The following is a 21,608-nucleotide window of genomic DNA, read 5'->3' as shown; positions in this document are numbered from 1 at the left end:
TAAAAAAAACTAAGATCATGGCATCTGGCCCCATTACTTCATGACAAATAGAAGGGGAAAAGGTTGAAGTAGTCACAGATTTCCTCTTCTTGGGCTTGAAAATCAGTGGATGGTGACTGCAGCCATGAAATCAGAAAATGATTGCTTCTTGGCAGGAAAGCTATGATAAACGTAGACAGTGTGTTGAAAAGCAGAGACGTTATTTTGCCAACAAAGGTCCGTATAGTCAAGGCTATGGTCTTCCCAGTGGTCATGTATAGATGTGAGAGTTGGACCATAAAGAAGGCAGAACACCAAAGAATTGATGCCTTTGAACTGTGGAGCTGGAGAAGACTCCTGAGAGTACCTTGGACAGCAAGGAGATCAAACCAGTCAACCTCAAGGGAAACTAACCCTGAATACTCATTGGAAGGACTGATGCTGAAGCTGAAGCTCCAGTATTTTGGTCACCTTATGGAACAGCCAATTCATTGGAAAAGGCCCTGATGCTGAGAAAAATTTGAGGGCAGAAGGAGAAGAGGGCATCAGAGGATGAGATGGCTGGATGGCATCATGCAATGGACATGAACTTGGGCAAACTTCAGGAAATGGTGAGGGACGGGGAGGCCTGGCGTGCTACGGGGTCGGAGTCAGACACGACTGGAGACTGGACAACAACAACAACAACTGGGGGAGGGAGGATTTAAATTCACATTCCACTTTTTATATCATTCTTTAACTATTCCATGCTAACTTCAGTTTCTCAGTCATCATATGGAATAGACTCAAGTGTGTCCCCTCCGCCTCAAATTACTATGTTGAGGTGCTAAGTCCCCATGTCAATGGTACCTGGATACAGGGTCCCAAGGGTGACTCTCTGACCTGATGGGACTGACGTCCTTTTAGGGAGAGGAACAGACACCAGAGCTCACTGGTGGCCAGCAGAGAGGAAAAGCCGTAGGAAGACACAGTGAGAAGGCGGCCATCTGCAAGCCAAGGAGAGAGCTCCCACCAGACACCAAACCTGCTGACACTTTAATTTTAGACTCTCAGCCTCCAGAACTGTAAGAAGTAAGTGTCCACTGTGGAAGCTAGCAAGCCTGTGGTATTCTGTTAAGACAGCTCAAGTAGGTGGCTAAGTGGTAAACAATCCACCTGCTAAAGCAGGAGATGTAGAAGACATGGGTTCAGACTCTGGGTCAGGAAAATCCCCTGGAGAAGGACATGGCAGCCCACTTCAGTATTCTTGGCTGGAAAATTCCATGGACAGAGGAGCCTGGTGGGCTATATAGTCCATGGGATTGAAAAGAGTTGGACACAACTGAGCACGTATTTACATTATTCCTAGCCCAAGTAGACTAATACAGATTTTGGCACTGTGAAGCAGGTTTCTACTTTGTAACAAATACCTAAACATGTACATGTGACTTTGGAGCTCAGTGACAGGGAAAGACCTAAAGACATGGGAGGTTGCATGCCAGAGAAAGTCCAAACTGCCTTGAACAGACTACTGATAAAAATGTGGATGTTAAAGGCAATTCTGGTGAGAACTCAGGAAGAAAAGAGTGTTTTAGAGAAAGCCTCTATCATCTTAGAGAAGACATACAAGCTGTGAGAATGCTGTTAGAAATATGGACACAAAAGGTCATTATGAGGAAATCTCAGCTAGAAATGAAGAATATGTTAATGGAAACTGAAAGAAAGGAGATCACTATTAGAAAGTGACGAAGAGCTTGACTGAATAGTTTTATAGTGCTTTATGGAAGGCAGAACTACTCATAAGAGATAAGACTGGATATTTAGCTGAGGAAAATTCTAAGCAAAGTGCTGGAAGGAGCAAGTTGGTTTCTCCATACCATTTATAGTAAAATGCAAGAGAGAGAGATAAGCAAAAAGGAACCAGCCTTTTGAAAACAGTGAGCACGCACGTTCTAAGAGCTTGGCTGAACAATCACTTGTCAAGGAGATTAGTATGGGTGGAAACCATCGATTTAATCAGCTGTGTCAGAGAAGACAGGAAGAGACAGGGTGACACCAGCAGAGACACAGTCAACCTGAACTAAGGTAAGGGAGCACAGATGAGACACAATAAGGGAAGGCACTGAGACTCGAGATTTGTCAGGATGGGGTCACAGAGTTATTTAGCAGAGAATGTGCTTTCATCCTTCAAGAAAGACCCCAAAGGCACTTCAGTTATCATCAGGGCTGCCGCTCCTACTAGACAAGAGGGCAAAGCTGCTTCCTCCTCAATTTCAGAAGACAGGGTCCTCTGCTCAGTTTAGCTGCCAGGGAGCTGATGCAGAGTCAAGGGGGCAGGACCAACACCCAGAATCAGGGGGTGGCGCAGGGCAGGGCTGCGGAGGGCCGGGGCAGTGACCCACCCCTCGGTGGGCCTGGAGGGCAAAGCCCCCATCAAAGAAGATGATTATTCCTGAGCTTTAAGATCTAAGGGACTCTGCCTTGCTCTGAACTGGTTTGGCACATTCACATTTCCTGTCTGATGTCTCTCTTTAGGATGGAAGTACCTGTCCTGTGCCTGTCCCACCACTGTGTCTGGAAGCACATGACCTGTCCTGTTGCACAGGTTCACTGCTGGGCAAGGGTTCCGACCAGGAGGAGTCTTCAGATCTCACCCACACCTGATCTAGATGACATTCAGAAAGACCCAAGACTCAGATTCCATGCTGGGTTAAGACTTTTGGGCCTTGCTGGGATGAGGTAAGTGCATTTTGCATATGAGAAGAACATGGATTTTGGGGGAGGCAAAGAACAGAGTGCTATAGACTGAATTTGTCCCCACAAAATCGATGTTGAAGCCTCAGTCGCCAACAGGATGGTATGTGGATACAGGGCCTGTAGGGACGTTCGGTCAGTTCAGTTGAGAGGTTGTCCTGTCTGACTCTTTGCGACCCCAAGGACTGCAGCACACCATGCTTCGCTGTCTAGCTCCAACACCCAGAGCTTGCTCAAACTCAAGTCCATCGAGTCGGTGATGCCATCCAACCACCTCATCCACTGTCTCCACTGTCGTTCCCTCCTCCTCCTGCCCTCAATCTTTCCTAGCATCAGGGTCTTTTTCAATGAAGACAGTTCTTTGCAGCAGGTGGCCCAAGTACCGGAGATTCAGCTTCAGCATCAGTCCTTCCAATGAATATTCAGGGTTGACTTCCCTTAGGACTGACTGGTTTGATCTTCTTGCAGTCCAAGGGACTCTCAAGAGTCTTCTCCAACACCACAGTTCAAAAGCATCAGTTCTTTGGCTATCAGTTTTCTTTACGGTCCAACTCTTACATTCATACGTGACTACTGGAAAAACCACAGCTTTGACTAGATGGACCTTTGTTGGGAAAGCAATGTCTCTGGTTTTTAATATGCTGTCTAGGTTGGTCATAGCTTTTCTTTTAAGAAGCAAGAGTCTTTTAATGTCATGACTGTAGTCACCATCTTCAGTGATTGTGGAAAAACAAAGTCAGCCACTGTTTCCACTGTTTCCCCATCTATTTGCCATGAAGTGATGGGACCAGATGCCATGATCTTAGTTTTCTGAATGTTGAGTTTTAAGCCAGCTTTTTCACTCTCCTCTTTGACTTTCATCAAGAGGCTCTTCAGTTCCTCTTCACTTTCTGCCATAAGGATGGTGTCATCTGCACATCTGAGGTTATTGATACTTCTCCGTGCAATCTTAATTTCAGCTTGTGCTTCATCCAGTCTGGCATTTCACATGACATACTCTGCATATAAGTTAAATAACCATGGTGACAATATACAGCCTTGATGTACTCCTTTTCCTAATTGGAATCAGTTCCATGTCTGGTTCCAACCGTTGCTTCTTGACCTGAATACAGATTTCTCAAGAGTCAGGTAAGGTGGTCTGGTAGTCCCATCTCTTTCAGAATTTTCCATAGTTTGTTGTGATTCGCACAGTCAAAGGCTTTAGCGTAGTCAATAAAGCAGTAGATGCTTTTCTGGAATTCTCTTGTGTTTTCAATGATCCAACAGATGCTGGCAATTTGATCTCGGTTCCTCTGCCTTGGTTCACATACTGTTGAAGCCTTGCTTGGAGAATTTTGAGCATTACTTTACTAGCATGTGAGATGAGTGCAACTGTGTGGTAGTTTGAACATTCTTTGGCATTGCCTTTCTTTGGGATAGGAATGAAAACTGACCTTTTCCAGGCCTGTGGCCACTGCTGAGTTTTCCAAATTTGTTGGCATGTTGAGTGCAGCATTTTCACAGCATCATCATTCAGGATTTGAAATAGCTCAACTGGAATTCCATCACCTCCACTAGCTTTGTTCCTAGTGATGCTTTCTAAGGCCCACTTGACTTCACATTCCAGGATGTCAGGCTCTAGGTGAGTGATCACACCATTATGATTATCTTGGTCATGAAGATCTTTTTTGTATAGTACTCTGTATTCCTGCCACCTCTTCTTAATATCTTCTGCTTCTGTTAGGTCCATACTGTTTCTGTCCTTTATTGAGCTCATCTTTGCATGAAATGTTCCCTTGGTATCTCTAACTTTCTTGAAGAAATCTCTGGTCTTTCCCATTCTGTTGTTTTCCTCTATTTCTTTGCACTGATCGCTGAGGAAGGCTTTCTTATCTCTCTTTGCTATTCTTTGGAACTCTGCGTTGAGATGTGTATATCTTTCCTTTTCTCCTTTGCTTTTTGCTTCTCCTCTTTTCACAGCTATTTGTAAGGCCTCCCCAGACCACCATTTTGCCTTTTTGCATTTCTTTTTCTTGGGGATGGTCTTGATCACCGTCTCCTGTACAGTGTCACGAACCTCCATCCATAGTTCTTCAGGAACTCTGTTTATCAGATCTAATCCCTTGAATCTATTTGTCACTTCCACTATATAATCATAAGGGATTTGATTCAGGTCATGCTTAAATGGTCTAGTAGATCTGCCTATGGAGGACAGAGTCGCCCTTCCCGTGGAGTAAAGAACCTGGCCTTACCCAAGCGAAGTCTGAATTTTGCCCATGATTCTGGCATGTCATCCAGGTCATATCTGATTGGGCATCTGTTTTCAGGACAGGGGCTGGCCATACCCAGCCTCACGTGATAGGCCAGAAAGACCATCCTGCAATTCAGCATGGAGGTGAGATGGCCATGCAGGCAATTACAGGCCATCAGTCCCGCAGACGTGCTGCAACAGAAACACCACGTGAGCTTCCCTTGTGGGAAATACAAGTAGCCCCCCAGCATTTTGAAAGTTCACTTTATGCCATTTCATTTTTCTGAAAGAATTATATTAGTACCTATTTTCACTAGGTGAAAGAAATCTGAAAAGAAAACGGTCACTTTTATGAAGAAAGGCAAAAGGCAAAGACAATATCAGAGTTGGTTTTGGAGTCAGTTTACAGAGGCAGTGCGCACCCTGAGCAGAGCGTGACACCATCCAGTTCTTCCCCGGGAACCACACTCAGCGTCTCAGCATCCAGCCACCACCACCCTGACCTGGGTCTGTGCGCATCTGTGCTCTATCTGGTTTATTTTGTGCCTCTGTGAGCAAGGTGGGTCCTCAGGAAATTGTTCCTTCCCTTTAGGCCATTTCAGTTTAGGAAAGGTTTCCAGGCAACCCTCTAGTTTGGGATGGCAGGGAATCTGTACTCCACACGTGTTGTCACACATGGAAGCCAGAGGGTAATGTATCCAGAGGACAACAGTCACCTCACATCTGGAATCTTCCCAGACTCTGTCCTATGCATCTCTCAAGAGGCTGATTTTAATCTGTCTTCTTTACCTGTAATAAATGTTAAGTGAAGTGAAGTCACTCAGTCGTGTCTGACTCTTTGTGACCCCATGGACTGTAGCCTACCAGGCTCCTCCATACATGGGATTTCCCAGGTAAGATTACTGGAGTGGGGTGTCATTTCCTTCTCCAGGGGATCTTCCCAACCCACGGAGCGAATCTGGGTCTCCTGCATTGCAGGGAGTCACTTCACATTCTGAGCCACCAGGGGAGCCCTTGGTAGCCATGGATATAATTGCTTTCAGTGAGTTCTGTGAATCCTTCTAGAGAATTACCAAAGCTGAGGGTGGTTTTAGGAACCCTGAAACAGCTTGCAATTGATTTCAGAGGTGAGAGGAGTGCTCCTTGAAGTCTGCAGTTGGGCTAAGTCCAGGCGCATCTATCTTCCTTTCCTTCTCGTCTCATACCCTCTGCGCCTGCCTTGTGAGAAACCCCTGCCAGCTCTTTCTCCAAACCACAGGCAGGATCTCCTCACTGCTGTGACCATACTGTCTGGTCTGGGTGACTGCAAGAGCTCCTAACAGACCTCAAGTTTCTAGCCTGACCACCACAAAGTCAACTCTCAATACACCATCCAGGAATCTCTGTGAAATGTCAGATCACGTCACTCCATGAGCAAATGCCCTCAACAACTCCCCGCTCCCTGAGGATCAATGTCAGAATGCTGCCAATGCCCCCAGGCCCTACTCAGGCAGCTCCAAGCACCCCCTCTTCCTGCACCGTGGCTGGGTCCAGCCCCTCCACTCCAGCCCCGCCCCCACCCCACCCCCGGTGCCCTCGCTTGGTCCTGAAGGCGCCAGAGGCACTCCCACCCCAGGCTCACCAACCTTTCCTCTGGGTGGAGAACACTGCACTGCCCTCCCCTCACACACGCACACAGCTGGGCTCCCTACCTCCTCCAAGGGTCTCCTCATCCTGCCTTCTCACAGGGTCACACCCCCAACACGGCCTAGTCTTTCCTTTCTTTCTCTGCTCTGCTCTCCTAACCCCCTGCAAAGAACCAATAAATTGCAGAAGAAACTTCAGAATCTGTTTTGTGCAGGAAAGATATCCTGGCTACTATGAAGATTTGATTTCACTGACGGTTCTCAGTCATGTTCGAAATAAGGAGCTAGCCAACTACTGAGGGCTCATGTGTGTAAATACAGTTTCACTGGCACTCAGTCATGCCCTTTGGTTTATGCACTGTCTGTGACTTACTGTAGAGCTACAGGAAGAGAACTGAGTACTGCTACATGGACTACTTGGTCCACTAACCTGAAATACTATCTACTCTTTAAGAAAAGTTTGCTGATCTCTATTCTAGGTAATTTAGATTTACAGATAAGGGACCCCCCACACTGACAAAGCAAATTCACTTAACTAGATCTGGCTTGATTTAAAAAGCCAAAAACAACTTTAAAAATATATTTAAGAGCTAAAATAAATAACAATACCACCAGAACACATCCTCTCAACAACTGGAAAATACAGGGCCTCCCCCAGCTGACATGGAAAAGGTCACATCTCTTCCAACAGTGACAATAACTCAGGAACAAGTTGGTAAGGGCTCAGTGTCCAGTATGCAGAGAGGATTACACAGGTGACCAGGAAATCCAACAGTTGCCCGGAAACCACTACTTTGACAGCAGTTATATTGTGTTGTGGTTAGAACTGCATGATGCACGACCTGTATGTAGGAAGAGCTTAAATGGTGAGGACTCTACTCAGCAAATAGAGTTCTGGGGCTTCTGCAAACAACAGATTTAGCAGTGACAGACAGCTACATGACTTTCTGTAGACGGACTCTGTGAAACTAAAGACCACCTCTGAGCCAGAGCTATGGTAGACTTCTTATCACAGCTGTTAATTGTATCACAGCTGGATTTAAGAATCACTTAAGAAAGCCCAACCCATAATATTAATTCATTAAGTGTTTTTCTTCTCTAAATTTAAAGTTAGTATCTACAGATGGAATTGTATCTACAACCCAGTGCCTCTTATTCCTGAATTCAGAGTGATAATTTTGCAAGTGTGAAACTTGTTTTTGTGGGTTTCCCCTGCCAGAATGGAACTGGTTCCTTCAAGTCTACCTAGGGTCCTGCTACCTGTCATGTGACCCTGTGACGGACGTTTTCACCTCTTTCTCTGACCTCCACCCTGTCATCCGTGTAGCTTATAGTAAACACAGTGGAGCCAGAGCCCTAAAGTCCTACTGATATAAAGTCCTTCTGTTCTAATTGTACAAAAGCATCTACCTTGGCCACATCAGCCATGGAGTGAGGTCACATTAATTCAGGAATCTGAGACCAATGATTTTGATTTTTGTTAAATCTTTAGAGAGCAAACCAAAGCAAAATTACAGTGGGAAGGAGAATGTGGCTTCTCATGGTACTCTTTGGTTTTCTTTCATTTTTATTTTTAAAGACTACTCCACAAGATACAGCTTCTGCAGAAACCAACATGACAAATGACACGTCTTAGGAGTCTTAAGTTGGCAGGAATCTGATTCTTGTTCCTTTTTGGGTATGAGTTGGGCAGCACACAGGCACAAAAAGACAGAAGTTTGAAATCTTCGGTTCTAAGGATTTTTAAATTGACTCCCAACTCACTGTTTATCCTGGGGATCTTAAAATAATTTCCCTCACAGAAATTATTTCATTACTGCTTCTACAGCAAATGCATGCTTTTTATAATTCATTGGTCTTCAGGAACTGAGGTCCTATGCTGTCTCACTTTAATTTTTAAAGCCCATTTATCATCTCTGAAACCTTTCTGTTTGCTTGGTTCTGGCTGTACTTGGAATCATGCTGATCATTGTGATCACGCCCACAACTTGACCTGGAGAGGTAGGCCTTCTTTTTTAGCCTAATAGTGTTCCATGTACATGCACATGCTCTTTGGCACACGTAGGTGTTTGTGTGTATGTGTTAGTCGCTCAGTCATGTCCAACTCTTTGCAACCCCATATACTGTAGCCCACCAGTCTCCTCTGTTCATGGGATTCTCCAGGCAAGGATACTGGAGTGGGTTGCCATTCCCTTCTCCACAGGATCTTCCCAACCCAGGATTCGAACCAGGGTCTCCCACATTGCAGCGAGATTCTTCACCGTCTGAGCCACCAGGAAAGACTGTTAAGTGTTTAAAGTTGAATAAATGAAGAAGCTTAAGAATGCTGCTGGGAAAAAAAAAATCAGGATCTATTTTAACAATGATAAATGTCTTCTATTAACAGGGACAAATGTTTTCCAAAATGAAATTTTTTAATGTATTAATAAATACACAAAAACTTACTGTTATAAGTTTATAAAAACGTATGGAAAAAGAATTAAGAACAAATTCATTAGAAATTCCCCAGTGGTCCAATGACTAGTATTCCATGCTCTCACTGCTGAGGGCCTGGGTTCGATCCCTGATCAAGGTACTAAAATGCCACAAGCTGCCCAGCACAGCCAAAAAAAGGGAGGGAAAGAGAGACTGAAGGAGGGAAGCAGGAAGAATAAAAGAAGAGAGACAGAGAAAGAAAAAACTTGTTGACAAAGATTAATTCAAAGTTTTAAAGACTGATGCATCAAATCTGAAAAGAGGTACAGACAAGGATTTTTCATCAGTGTTGTTTACAAAAACGGAAAAACCACAAACATCATAAATGTCCAAGTAGCCATCACAAGACCAGCCAAATAAATTGTTACAACCTAAGAAGGGAATGCAATACACGCAATGATGCATCTATCCTGAAGAGATGCCTGCAATGTATCAACCAGTGATTATCAAAAATCACACAAAAAGTAATCACATCTGTGTAAAATTACAACACGGAGGGTATATGGGAGAAGGGGCTTTCTGCATATATTTGAACACATTAAAAATATCTAGATAGAACAATGTAGTGGTTATTGATTGTTGGTAGTCTGTTCTTTTAAAATTTTCTTGATTTTCTCTCTTGGGTTTTTATTAATGAGCCCTTATTACTATTATCATTATCATTAAAATAATGCTGTTTCCATTTTCAGGAAAAGAAAAATCGAAACTTACCCAACTAAAAGAAGAAGTGCACAAATCACAACAAATCCCAAAGTATACTTGAGTGCCATTTTAACTTGCTAGATGTCAAAGGAGAAAAAACATTCCATTTAGTAAAACTTTTAAAATATAAAGTATTCTTGCTACAGTGTAACAGTACTTTCATGTTCGATATACATTTATATTCAACTGTGCAAAGTTCCTCTTTATTGAAAAACAATGTATATAACATATCTTAAGTATCTTTCACACTATACTAGATTTTTAAAATCTTTTCAATGATTAGATCTCATGAAAAGGCAGTACACCTAAAATACAATGAATTCTTTGTGGGAGACGTAACAGTAATTAGTTTACTTTAATAAATACCAGAATATTTTTATAATATTCCTCAAAATAGGGAGCAATCTAAATCTACAATGCCCATACCTCAATTTATCAAAATGGGTTAAGTAATAATTAAACAACAATTATAATATTTAAATTATATATGTTTGGATATATATAATATATAAAACATATACTTATAAAAATTTATTTTATAAATATGCATACACACATATAAAGCACATACCATGCCAGGACTGTTTCTAAGAACTTTACATATGTTAAACTCATTTCAAACTTACAACACCCCTGAGATAGGCATTCCATCCCTGCTTCAGAGATAAGGAAACTGTGGCCCAGAGGTTAATTAATTTACCATATGTCACATAGGTGCCAGGGGATTAAACAAGGACTTGAAACCAAGAACTCAGTTCTTTAAAGCCTGTGCTTTCCTTGGTACGCATAATGTAAGACAAAGTTTAACAAAAACACAAACTAGACACTCTAAATACATGGAAAGAAAAGTTAATCTCAAAGGAAAAGCTACATCAGTGAGAAAACAAAACATGACTTGTCTCTCGCCCTAATGAAATCTTTAAAATAATCACCTTTTAAAATATAACTTTATGTTTCATATGATAAATTCTTGTTCACAAAGGAGTTGAGACAGTCTTTAGGAAAATACCTAAGGTAAAGTTAAGGAGGGTCAACCATAGGGGATGGGGAAGATGCACTTGAGAAGCAGTGAAGACAGGAAGCACCTGCTCATCCCATTTTCAACAGCAACTCTGTGACTAGCCATTCTACCTTACACACCCTGGGTTTTCAAATACAGAATCACACAGTATCTGCAGATAATAATTCAACTTTCTTTATGTATATTTAAACACTTTTTCCTCTAACAAACTGCACTGACTACCACTCTGGAATCATTTAAAATATTGCTGATGTACTTTGCTAATGATCTTAATGCAGATGCTATAAAGTTTTAATAAGCACAGCTATGCCTAATGCTGGCTTTTGAGTGAATATATGTATATATATATGTGCATATGTATTTAAATGTTACAAACCAAAAACATGTTATAAAACAAATTCCTGTAACTCAATAAAAAAACAAAATAAATTTATTCTTTTTATGCTGTTTTTCTCTTAAATTAGAAATAAGGTATTCAATTTTGGCAAATACCTTTCAACATACAATTTCTTCTAGGACCTATTAAATTACCATATATTAATAGAAGTGCTGGTTCTAAACCACCAATGCATTCCAGAGACTGGCCCAACTCAGTTATATACTATATTAACGTGCTTCTAAGATACTCCTGAATTCTACCTGCTAATGTTTCAGTGAAGAGTTTTATACCAAGACTTCAGTGACCTTGGTCTGCAGGTCTGGACACGCATATGTGCTCTACTGACCAGGTTTCTGTATCCGTATTACTACGGGAATTAGTAAGGACAACCTGAGAGTCCCCCTTTCCGTCCCAGAACAGGGGTCAGCAAACTGCATCCTGTGGGCCACAAACAGCCCCTCCTACCTCACATCATGCTCACTGTATACTGGCCTTACACAGAAATAAGTTTGCTGACCCAGCTACCGAACTCGAGAACAACAGTCACAAGTACCCTGTGACTCCTGGGCGCTGGAATATAGTTAGTTTGACCCGGGGTGTGCTGCAGGTGTAAAATGCACTCTAACTTGCACAGAATGTGAAAAAAAGTAATGTCTCATTAATAACGTTTTTGACTATCTGAAATAATATTTCGAACATATAATATTAAATACGATGTGTCATGAAAAACAATTTTAATTGTTCTTTCTACTTATTTTATTATGACTACTAGAAAATTTTAAATTCACATGTGGATTACATTATATTTCTATTAAACAACACTGCTCGAGAATAAAATCAAAAGTCAAATTATTTGAAAACAGGAAGAAATAATCCCTTCTCCCCTAAATTGAGACCTCTAAAATAAAGCTACTTACAGTGCATTTACCAGTATCATCATCATCCTTTTCTTCATAGTAGAAGTAGACAAAAGGGATCCAGAAGAACACACAGAATAATATAACAGAATATAAGGCTGCAGAAAGAATGAGATGAGAGATAATAAAAACACACCAACTTAACAAACGTTTAAAACATATAGGTACACACACCCCAAATTCACTCCCCTATCTGATTCCTAGACCTGCAACTTGATATGTATGTGTAATATCCAAATCAACCTTTTCTGAACCCTGTTTCAAGAAGTCAACACCATTATTATCACATAGCAAATCATAATTCAAGTTAACTTTGAGGCAATTTTTAGCAACAATTATGATACTAAATGTTTCAATAAACTGTGCCCTCTAACATCTTAGGTCTTACTATAGTACTAAAAACTTTCTGTGAACGATCTTATGTAAATAAACTTTAACTTTTATATTCTTTACAACTTAATACTGAGTACAGCTGACACATTTGCCAGTCACTCAAGTTAAAGAAACAGCTGTAACTGATACGATCCTTGTTACAAATAATTTCCCCAATCTATGTCTAAAAGGAGAATAGAGGGGCACAGGAGGAGATGGTTAGATGGTACCATCCACTCAATGAGCACGAATCTGAGCAAACTCCAGATGACAAAGAACAGGGAACCCTGGCATGCTGCAGTCCATGGTGTCACGACGAGTCAGACACGACCCAGAGACTGAGCAACAGAGTTTAAAACATACAATGCTATGAAACTGATCTTATAAAAAAAAGTCAGAATACAGAAAATGTAAGAAAGAGTAAAATCAGATTCAAAGTTAACTGATATGAATTTCTATTTATCTGCTTTAAAATAACATTAGATTTGAGATACTTTCAACCAGTAGTCAAAGTATTGTTTTTAATTCAACATAGAACTTGACATTTCAACAGCTATTTTTATTTAAAATAAAAATAACATAAACAATTTTTCAGACTCAAGAAACCTAAGAAATCTGTGTATTTACATTTATTTTCATACACTATTTCATGGGAAATAGTGACTATGCAATTATATAAAGGAACCACAAGATGAGAATCATTATACTCCTTTATCCAAAAAAGTATTATTAAAGGTTATTAATATATAATACTTAAATTACTAACAAATTAAAATAGCTACTTTTAATTACTAACAAATTAAAAGTATTGTTAATAATGTATAATAAAGCTAAATTACTCATTCTCTTGGGAAGAATGCATAAATTACAGAATTTTTAAACATGATCTAAATACTAGCTAGCACTGTTTCATTTTTCTGGAAGTCACTTATGAAACAGCCCCCACTAAATGCAACATAGTTAAAAAAAAAAAACAACTCAGAACAAACCAGACTTTAAATAACTGATAAAAAGGTCAAAGTTAATTTATACTGCCCAATCACAACATGACTGTCAGCATACTGAATTCTGGCACTACAGACACTTTGTAAAATCTATGCAGCCTATGGAAGGACTGATGTTGAAGCTCCAATATTTGATCACCTGATGCAAAGAGCCAACTCACTGGAAAAGATCCTGATGCTAGGAAAAGACTGCAGGAGGAGAAGGGGACGACAGAGGATGAGACGGTTAGATGGCATCACCGACTCAATGGACATGAGTTTGAGTAAGCTCCTGGAGATGGTGAAGGACAGGGAAGCCTGGCGTGCTGCAGTCCACAGGGTGGCAAAGAGTCAGACAGAATTGACCAATTGAACAACAAAAAGCTTCAAAAAATTAAACATAAAAGGGAAAGTACTATAAATCACCCTAAGCACTATACCAGTATTAGGACTGAAATAATCAAATAATTTGTTAAGACTAGAAAAAAGCCTAAATTATAACAGCATTTATTGGGCTGAGAGCCATATGCCACGCTTGATAAACTGACAGATGCAGTAAGGTCTGGCTTCAGCCTCAGCATGTCCATGTGTCTACTGCTTGGTGGCCTTGGCCTTGACAGCCACAGAGCCCAGTGACTATTTCATGAGCATTCCCAATAAGCATGATTATCAAGGTGCTCATCATTATTCCCTGGTGGCTCAGATGGTAAAGCTTCTGTCTACAATGCGGGAGACCTGGGTTCAATCCCTGGGTCAGGAAGATCTCCTGGAGAAGGCAATGGCAACCCACTCCAGTATTCTTGCCTGGAAAATCCCATCGATGGAGGAGCCTGGTGGGCTACAGTCCATGGGGTCACAAAGAGTCAGACACAACTGAGCGACTTCACTTTCTTTACTTTCATAATTACTAGTTATTAGGAAGATGCAAACTAAGCCCATGAGAGGCTACAGACCCCAGAATGGCTAAAATTAAGCCATCAGTACCAAGTATTGACAGGAATGCAGAACAACATACTTTCCCATGCTTTTTAAGAGGGACTATAAACAGCACAACCCTGTGGAGAACTGTCTAGCAGTCTCTCACCAAGTTAACACCTACCTACCATATAACCAGACAGTCCCACTCCACCAGCAATGAAGTGCAGTGACACATGCAAAGTCTTTCCGTCCAGACAAGCCTACCTGAGGGGCAGAGTCCAGGGTTCTTATCGGTGATTTATAATGCAGGCACAACTGCCTGAGTGACCAGTTAAGATTACCAAAAGTACAGACTCCAAGAAGGACAGCAGCTGTACCACAAGTCACATGCACAAACAATCTAAACAAGCTGGACTGCACGATTCTGTATTCAGTGGTACATATCCACTAATCAATTAGTACTATCAGGTGACAGCCAAAGGCCAGGTTTCCAGGTATTGGTCAAGGGTCAGCCACATAAGCAGGTCCCCCTGAAGATATGTGAGAGGGAAACTATCGAGTCTGATTCACAACGAGAAAGTTGACAGCAATATTATTAACAGTGATCAAAACCTGGAAATGACCTAAATGTCCATCCGCAGGTGAACAGATAAGCTGAGTGGTACAGTCATACAAATGGCAATAAAAAAGAAAAAACTATGAATACCTGTGAGAAGGATGGACCTCACAGACCTTAGGCTGAATAAAAGCACAGACACTGGAAGATGTACACCTTCTGAAAGCCACGCAGTTGCGTCCAACTCTGTGACCCCATGGATATAGTCCATGGAATTCTCCAGGCCAGAATACTGGAGTAGGTAGCCTTTCCCTTCTCCAGGGGATCTTCCCAACCCAGGGATTAAACCCAGGTCTCCCACATTGCAGGCGGATTCTTTACCAGCTGAGCCACAGGGAAGCCTACACCTTCTAGTACCTTCTATATCTTAAGGAGAAGGCAATGGCACCCCACTCCAGTACTTTTGCCTGGAGAATCCCATGGACGGAGGAGCCTGGAAGGCTGCAGTCCATGGGGTCGCTAAGAGTCGGGCACAACTGAGCGACTTCACTTTCACTTTTCACTTTCATGCATTGGAGAAGGAAATGGCAACCCACTCCAGTGTTCTTGCCCCGGGGAATCCCAGGGACGGAGATGCCTGGTGGGCTGCCGTGTATGGGGTCGCACAGAGTCGGACACGACTGAAGCGACTTAGCAGCAGCAGCAGCAGCAGTACATCTTAAAGAAGTTCCAGAACTAGCAAAACTGGCTTATTATGACCCAAGTCAAGAAAGTATTTGGGGGCAATTACTGACTATAAAGAGACATGAGGATGTACAGCAACCAAAAATCTCATATGTTGCTGGTAAGAATATCCAGAAAAAGTTTCTAGGAACTGACACCTGAGGAAGAAAGTAGGGAAGAAACACAGTTCTGAAGAGGCTCTGGGATACTGGTCTGTGCAGGGCTGCCCTGACACCACATCCTAAGCCATTTGCTTGTAATCGGACTGCTCTTTTTCAGTGTCCTTCAAAAAGATTTCTTCCTTCAGCATGTAAATGTTAAACTGTAAAGAAGGAAACTAAAAATACATTAACATTTTCATGTGTTTCAGATCAGTTCTAATGCCAAGTTGGTACTATATATCTGTAAATGAAAAAAATGCTATCATGAAACAGAGTAACTGATTCTTTTAATTAAGTTATACTTCAAACTGATAGCTATTTTCAAAGGAAAATTATTCTTAACTCCAACAGGAATGACACTCTCAAATCCTGATATCTTTATAAAATACATTTTACTTGTAACAGTTTTTGTTAAAAGATTGCTACTAACAAGTAAAAGATAAACAGACTTTTTGGTTTAATAGTCCCACTAAAATTTAAAAAAAAACAACACACTAAAAAAGAAATTTTAAACATCAATCTACAGAAATTGGCAGAAATTAAACTCATAAAACAAGTTATTTTTTTAAAACAAAACTAGCAAGAACAAGTGAACAGAAAGCCATCAACTCTTAAAAAGCCAGACAAAAATTGTGGCAAAAAATACATGATAATTCTTATGATTTTTTAAATACACACAAAGCCAACAATGTATCTTTTGAAAACTGCATTTCTAAACTATAACTCGCATAAGAATTAACTTGGACAAATCAGGCTTCAGAACTTCTAGACATTCTTTATTCCTCCTAACTACCAATGAGAAATCTGAAACACAGAATAGCTCAGTCAATATTGTAATAGTATAATTGATCATTACAAAGCTTTTTATTTTAGAGGGTCAAAGTATTAAGATATTCTGGGAACTCTAAAAGCCTTCTAAAATTATCCCACTGGCCCAGCTGAAGCAATCTAGGGTCAAGACTGCCAGCTGCACACACAACACCCATTTTCCTTTCAGCTCACTCTCCTTTTTGTCTTTCTCTCTTCCTTCGACATTCTGCCTGAATTGTACACATGACAGCTTAGACTCCAGCCACGTCTCTGGACTCTGTGGTAGCCTTAAGGTGGAAAACAGGTACTAAGGATGGAGAGCAGAGGGAAGTGAGCGGAGGCCTTGCATAATGCTGCTACACCAGCCCGGGTACCTGCCTCCAGTCTTATTTTAAGTGAGACTGAAAAACCATTCCAGCCATTTATTTCCAACCTGTTCACAGCAGCATAGAATGTTGCAGGAGAAATGGGGTAACCCAAACATTCACCCCTGAGCCATCACGTCCTTGGTGGTCCTGAGAGTGGTCAGTAGATGAAGCTCAATTAGTCTGTGCCCCTGAACACGGCAGCATCGTGATGGGCAGCCTAGTCCAGGTTCTAAACATATTTCCCCTGATAGTCAGCAGTCCTCTAATAAACACCAGGCCCTCCAGCTAAAATGGGAGGTATTGTTGCCTGATCACTCAATGGAATAAAGAGACCAAAATCTGTTATTGTTGTTCAGTAACAGTGGTGTGCAAATCTTTGCAACCCCAAGGACTGCCGCACGCCAGGGAGCCCTGTCCTTCACCATTTCTTGGAGGTTCCTCAAACTCATGTCCATTGAGTCAGTGATGCCATCCAATCTCATCCTCTATCGTCCCCTTTTCCTCCTGCCTTCTGTCTTTCCCAGCATCAGGGTCTTTTCCAATGAATCAGTTCTTCACATCAGGTGACCAAAGTATTGGAGCTCCAGCTTCAGCATCAGTCCCTCCAATGAATTTTCAGGACTAATCTCCTTTAGGATTGACTGGTTTGATCCCCTTGCAGTCTAAGGGACTCTGAACACCACAATTGTTGGGAGTTTTCTCCAATACTACAGTTCCAAAGTGTCAATTCTTCAGCGCTCAGCCTTCTTTATGGTCCAGTTCTCACACTCATACATGACTACTGGAAAAACCATAGCTTTGACTAAATAGACCTTTGCTGGCAAAGTAATGTCTCTGCTTTTTAATATGCGATCTAGGTTGGTCATAGCTGTTCTTCCAAGGAGCAAGAGTTTTTTAATTTCATGGCTGCAGTCACCATCCACAGTGATTTGGAAGCCCAAGAAAATAAAGTCTCTCGCTGTTTCCATTGTTTCCCCATCTATTTGCCATGAAGTGATGGGACTGGATGCCATGATCTTAGTTTTCTGAACACTGAGTTTTAAGCCAGCTTTTTCACTCTCCTCTTTCACCTTCATCAAGAGGCTCTTTAATTCCTCTTTGCTTTCTGCCATAAGGGTGGTGTCATCTGCTTATCTAAGGCTATTGATATTTCTCCCAGCAATCTTAACTCCAGCTTGAGCTTCATTAAGCCTGGCATTTTGCATGATGTACTCTGCATAGAAGTTAAATATGCAGGGTAACAATACACAGCCTTAACGTACTCCTTTCCCAATTTTGAACCAATCTGTTGTTCCGTGTCCGGTTCTAACTGTTCCTTCTTGGTCTGCATGTAGATTTCTCATGAGGCAGGTCAGGTGGTCTGGTATTCCCATCTCTTGAAGAATTTTCCACACTTTATTGCGATCCACACAGTCAAAGGCTTTGGTATAGTCAATGTAGCAGAATTAGTTTTTCTGGAATTCTGTTGTTTTTTCTATGATCCAACAGATGTTGGCAATTTAACTCTGGTTTCTCTGCCTTTTCTAAATCCAGCTTGAACATCTGGAAGTTCTCAGTTCACATAGTGCTGAAGCCTCACTTGGAGAAGTTTGAGCATAACTTTGTTAGCATATAACATGAGTGCAATTGTGCAGTAGTTTGAACATTCTTTGGCACTGCCTTTCTTTGGGATTGGAATGAAAACTGACCTTTTCCAGTCCTAAGGTCACTGCTGAGTTTCTAAATTTGCTGACATATTGAGTGCAACACTTTAACAACATCATCTTTTAGGATCTGAAATAGCTCACCTGGAATTCCATCACTTCCACTAGCTTTGTTTGTAGTGATGCTTCCTAAGGCCCTCTTGACTTTGCATTGTAGGATGTTTGGCCCTAGGTGAGTGATCACACCATAATGGTTATCTGGGTCACTGAGATCTCTTCTGTAAAGTTCTTCTGTGTATTCTTGCCACCTCTTCTTAATATCTTCTGCTTCTGTTAGGTCCATACCATTTGTGTCCTTTATTGTGCCCATCTGTGCATGAAATGTTCCCTTGGTATCTCTAATTTTCTTGAGGAGATCTCTAGCCTTGCCCATTCTACTGTTTTCGTGTATTTCTTTGCACTGTCTACTGAGGAAGGCTTTCTGATCTCTCCTTATTATTCTTTGGAACTCTGCATTCAGATGGATACATCTTTCCTTTTCTCCTTTGCCTTTCACTTCTCTTTTCTCAGCTATTTGTAAGGCCTCCTCAGACAACCATTTTGCCTTTTTTGCATCTCTTTTTTTGGGGATGGTCTTGATCCCTGCCTCCTGCACAATGTCACGAACCTCTGTCCATGGTCCTTCAGGCACTCTATCAGTTCTAATCCCTTGCATCTGTCATTTCCAATGTGTAACCGTTAGAGATTTGATTTAGGTCATACCTGAATGGCCTAGTGGTTTTCCCCAATTTCAGTCTGAATTTGGCAATAAGGAGTTCATGATCTGAGCCACAGTTAGCTCCTGGTCTTGTTTTTGCTGCCTATATAGAGCTTCTCCGTCTTCGGCTGCAGAGAATATAATCAATCTGATTTTGGTGTTGACCATCTAGTGATGTCCACGTGTAGAGTCATGCCTTGTGTTATTGGAAGAGGGTGTTTGCTATGAGGGTGTGTGCCACTGCATTCTCACGGCAAACTGTTGGCCTTAGCCCTGCTTCATTTTGTACTCCAAGGCCAAACTTGCCTGTTATTGTCAGATATAAATCACGCCTCCTAATTTGATGAAAGGGCTTCTATGGCAGCTCAGTGATAAACAACCTGTGTGCCAACACAGAAGCAGCAGCTTCAATCCAAAGGTCAGGAAGATCCTCTGGAGAAAATGGCAAGCTGCTGGAGTATTCTTGCCTGGGAAATCCCATGGACAGAAAGAGTTTGGCAGGCTACGGTCCATGAGGTCTAGAAAGAGTTGGACACAACTTACCGTTGTGTGATTAACAACATCAATTAACAACAATTCGATGAAACCACTGTTTTCATCCTTGCTGGAAGTATTCCCATATGGCTATAAAGAATTCTAAAAACAGCTGCGTTCAGCTGCAGGGTTTGAAGAGTAACAGTTTTGTGAAAGGGTCACAAGGAATACTAGTACAAACCGCCACGCTCACATCCATTCCCTGGTGACCAGTAACACGTAAACAGATCACGGCAGGAAAGAACCACATGGTAGTGCTAGGGGGTTCACAGCACTCTCTAAACACGGAGGGGCACCTCTCGATTCATTTTAGGAAACTAGCAGAGGCTTCATGTTTAAACCTGATGAGAAAACGATAAAGGAAAATCACAGGCCACTTTCACCTCTAAATCAAGCTTTAAAAGAATCCTAAACAAGATGGCAGCAAATGAAATCTAGCAAAAAAATTAAAAACAAACCCAAAAAGCCACCACCATGACCAATCTAGATTATCCAAGGAATGCAAAGATGGTTTAAGAACAATCTATATTCATGTGACACATCACTTAGAAGAATGGAAATATGAAACAAACTTCACATGATTATCTCCCCCTAACAAATGCATTCAATTCAACAAACATCTACTGAGTATGTTCCAGGCATCATTCTGGGGTCATGGACCAGAGCTCACTTCTTCCCTCCTCTCACATGGCTTACTTCTAGTGGGGAAAAGAAAATATTTAGAATCATTGAATTAAACTACTCAGAGTACATTAACAAAAATCTTCAATCAGTAACAAAAACACATCCCAACTGCCAAAAGGCACTTGAATCAGAAAGCTAAAAAAGCCAATAAATGTTAAAAGATATGCAACTTCATTTCTAAATACGAGAAATGCAGATTAGTGAATGATCACCTCACATTTGCCAAACTGGAAAAACTACAAATACATGGAGATATCAAAGTTCTGGGTCCAGAACAACTAAAAAGAGTACAGCCTCCTAGAAGGACTTAAACTGGTACATTTAGAAAAATGATGGCGCACTATTTAGGGTGTTGAAGCTGCACATGACTTATGACCCATTGATTCCACTGTATGTATGTATTTTTACACACACACAACAGGAAACATGTACAAACACGTTCACTGTTTGTCCAAATGTCCAGAATGATCACCATGTAGCACACAGTCACACACAATGATAATAAAGTGCACCTTATGCAGTAACATGTGTGAATCCTAGGGACACATGACTTGAATGAAAACAAGCAAATAATTCCATATACAGTTCAAAAAATGTATAACTAGGGATATAGCATGGTAATACTGTAAGGCAAGTAAGGAATTAACATAGACAGATCACAATGAACTGTGGAAAATCCTGAAAGAGATGGGAATACCAGACCACCTGACCTGCCTCTTGAGAAATCTGTATGCAGGTCAGGAAGCAACAGTTAGAACTGGACATGGAACAAAAGACTGGTTCCAAATAGGAAAAGGAGTGTGTCAAGGCTGTATATTGTCACCCTGCTAATTTAACTTATATGCAGAGTACATCATGAGAAACGCTGGGCTGGAAGAAACACAAGCTGGAATCAAGATTGCCAGGAGAAATATCAATAACCTCAGATATGCAGATGACACCACCCTTATGGCAGAAAGTGAAGAGGAACTCAAAAGCCTCTTGATGACAGTGAAAGAGGAGAGTGAAAAAGTTGGCTTAAAGCTCAACATTCAGAAA

The 21,608-nt window shown here is 41.3% G+C and overlaps 1 protein-coding gene across 1 annotated transcript in view; it reads right to left on the bottom strand.

Moving 5' to 3' along the window:
• LMBRD1 (LMBR1 domain containing 1) overlaps window positions 1-21,608 on the bottom strand; it is a 132,623-nt gene that overhangs the window by 73,699 nt on the left and 37,316 nt on the right. Inside the window, exons 4-5 of the mRNA XM_010848503.1 lie at window positions 12,062-12,159; window positions 9,754-9,821 (exon numbers count right to left, since the gene is read on the bottom strand). Of these exons, the coding sequence (XP_010846805.1) occupies window positions 9,754-9,821; window positions 12,062-12,159 (166 nt within the window). The remainder of the gene's footprint in view (window positions 1-9,753; window positions 9,822-12,061; window positions 12,160-21,608) is intronic.

The sequence above is a fragment of the Bison bison genome, unplaced genomic scaffold, assembly GCF_000754665.1.
Source record: "Bison bison bison isolate TAMUID 2011002044 unplaced genomic scaffold, Bison_UMD1.0 scf7180017864268, whole genome shotgun sequence".
NCBI classification, from domain to species: Eukaryota; Metazoa; Chordata; class Mammalia; order Artiodactyla; family Bovidae; genus Bison; species Bison bison.
This window is presented reverse-complemented; position numbering and strand designations above follow the sequence as displayed.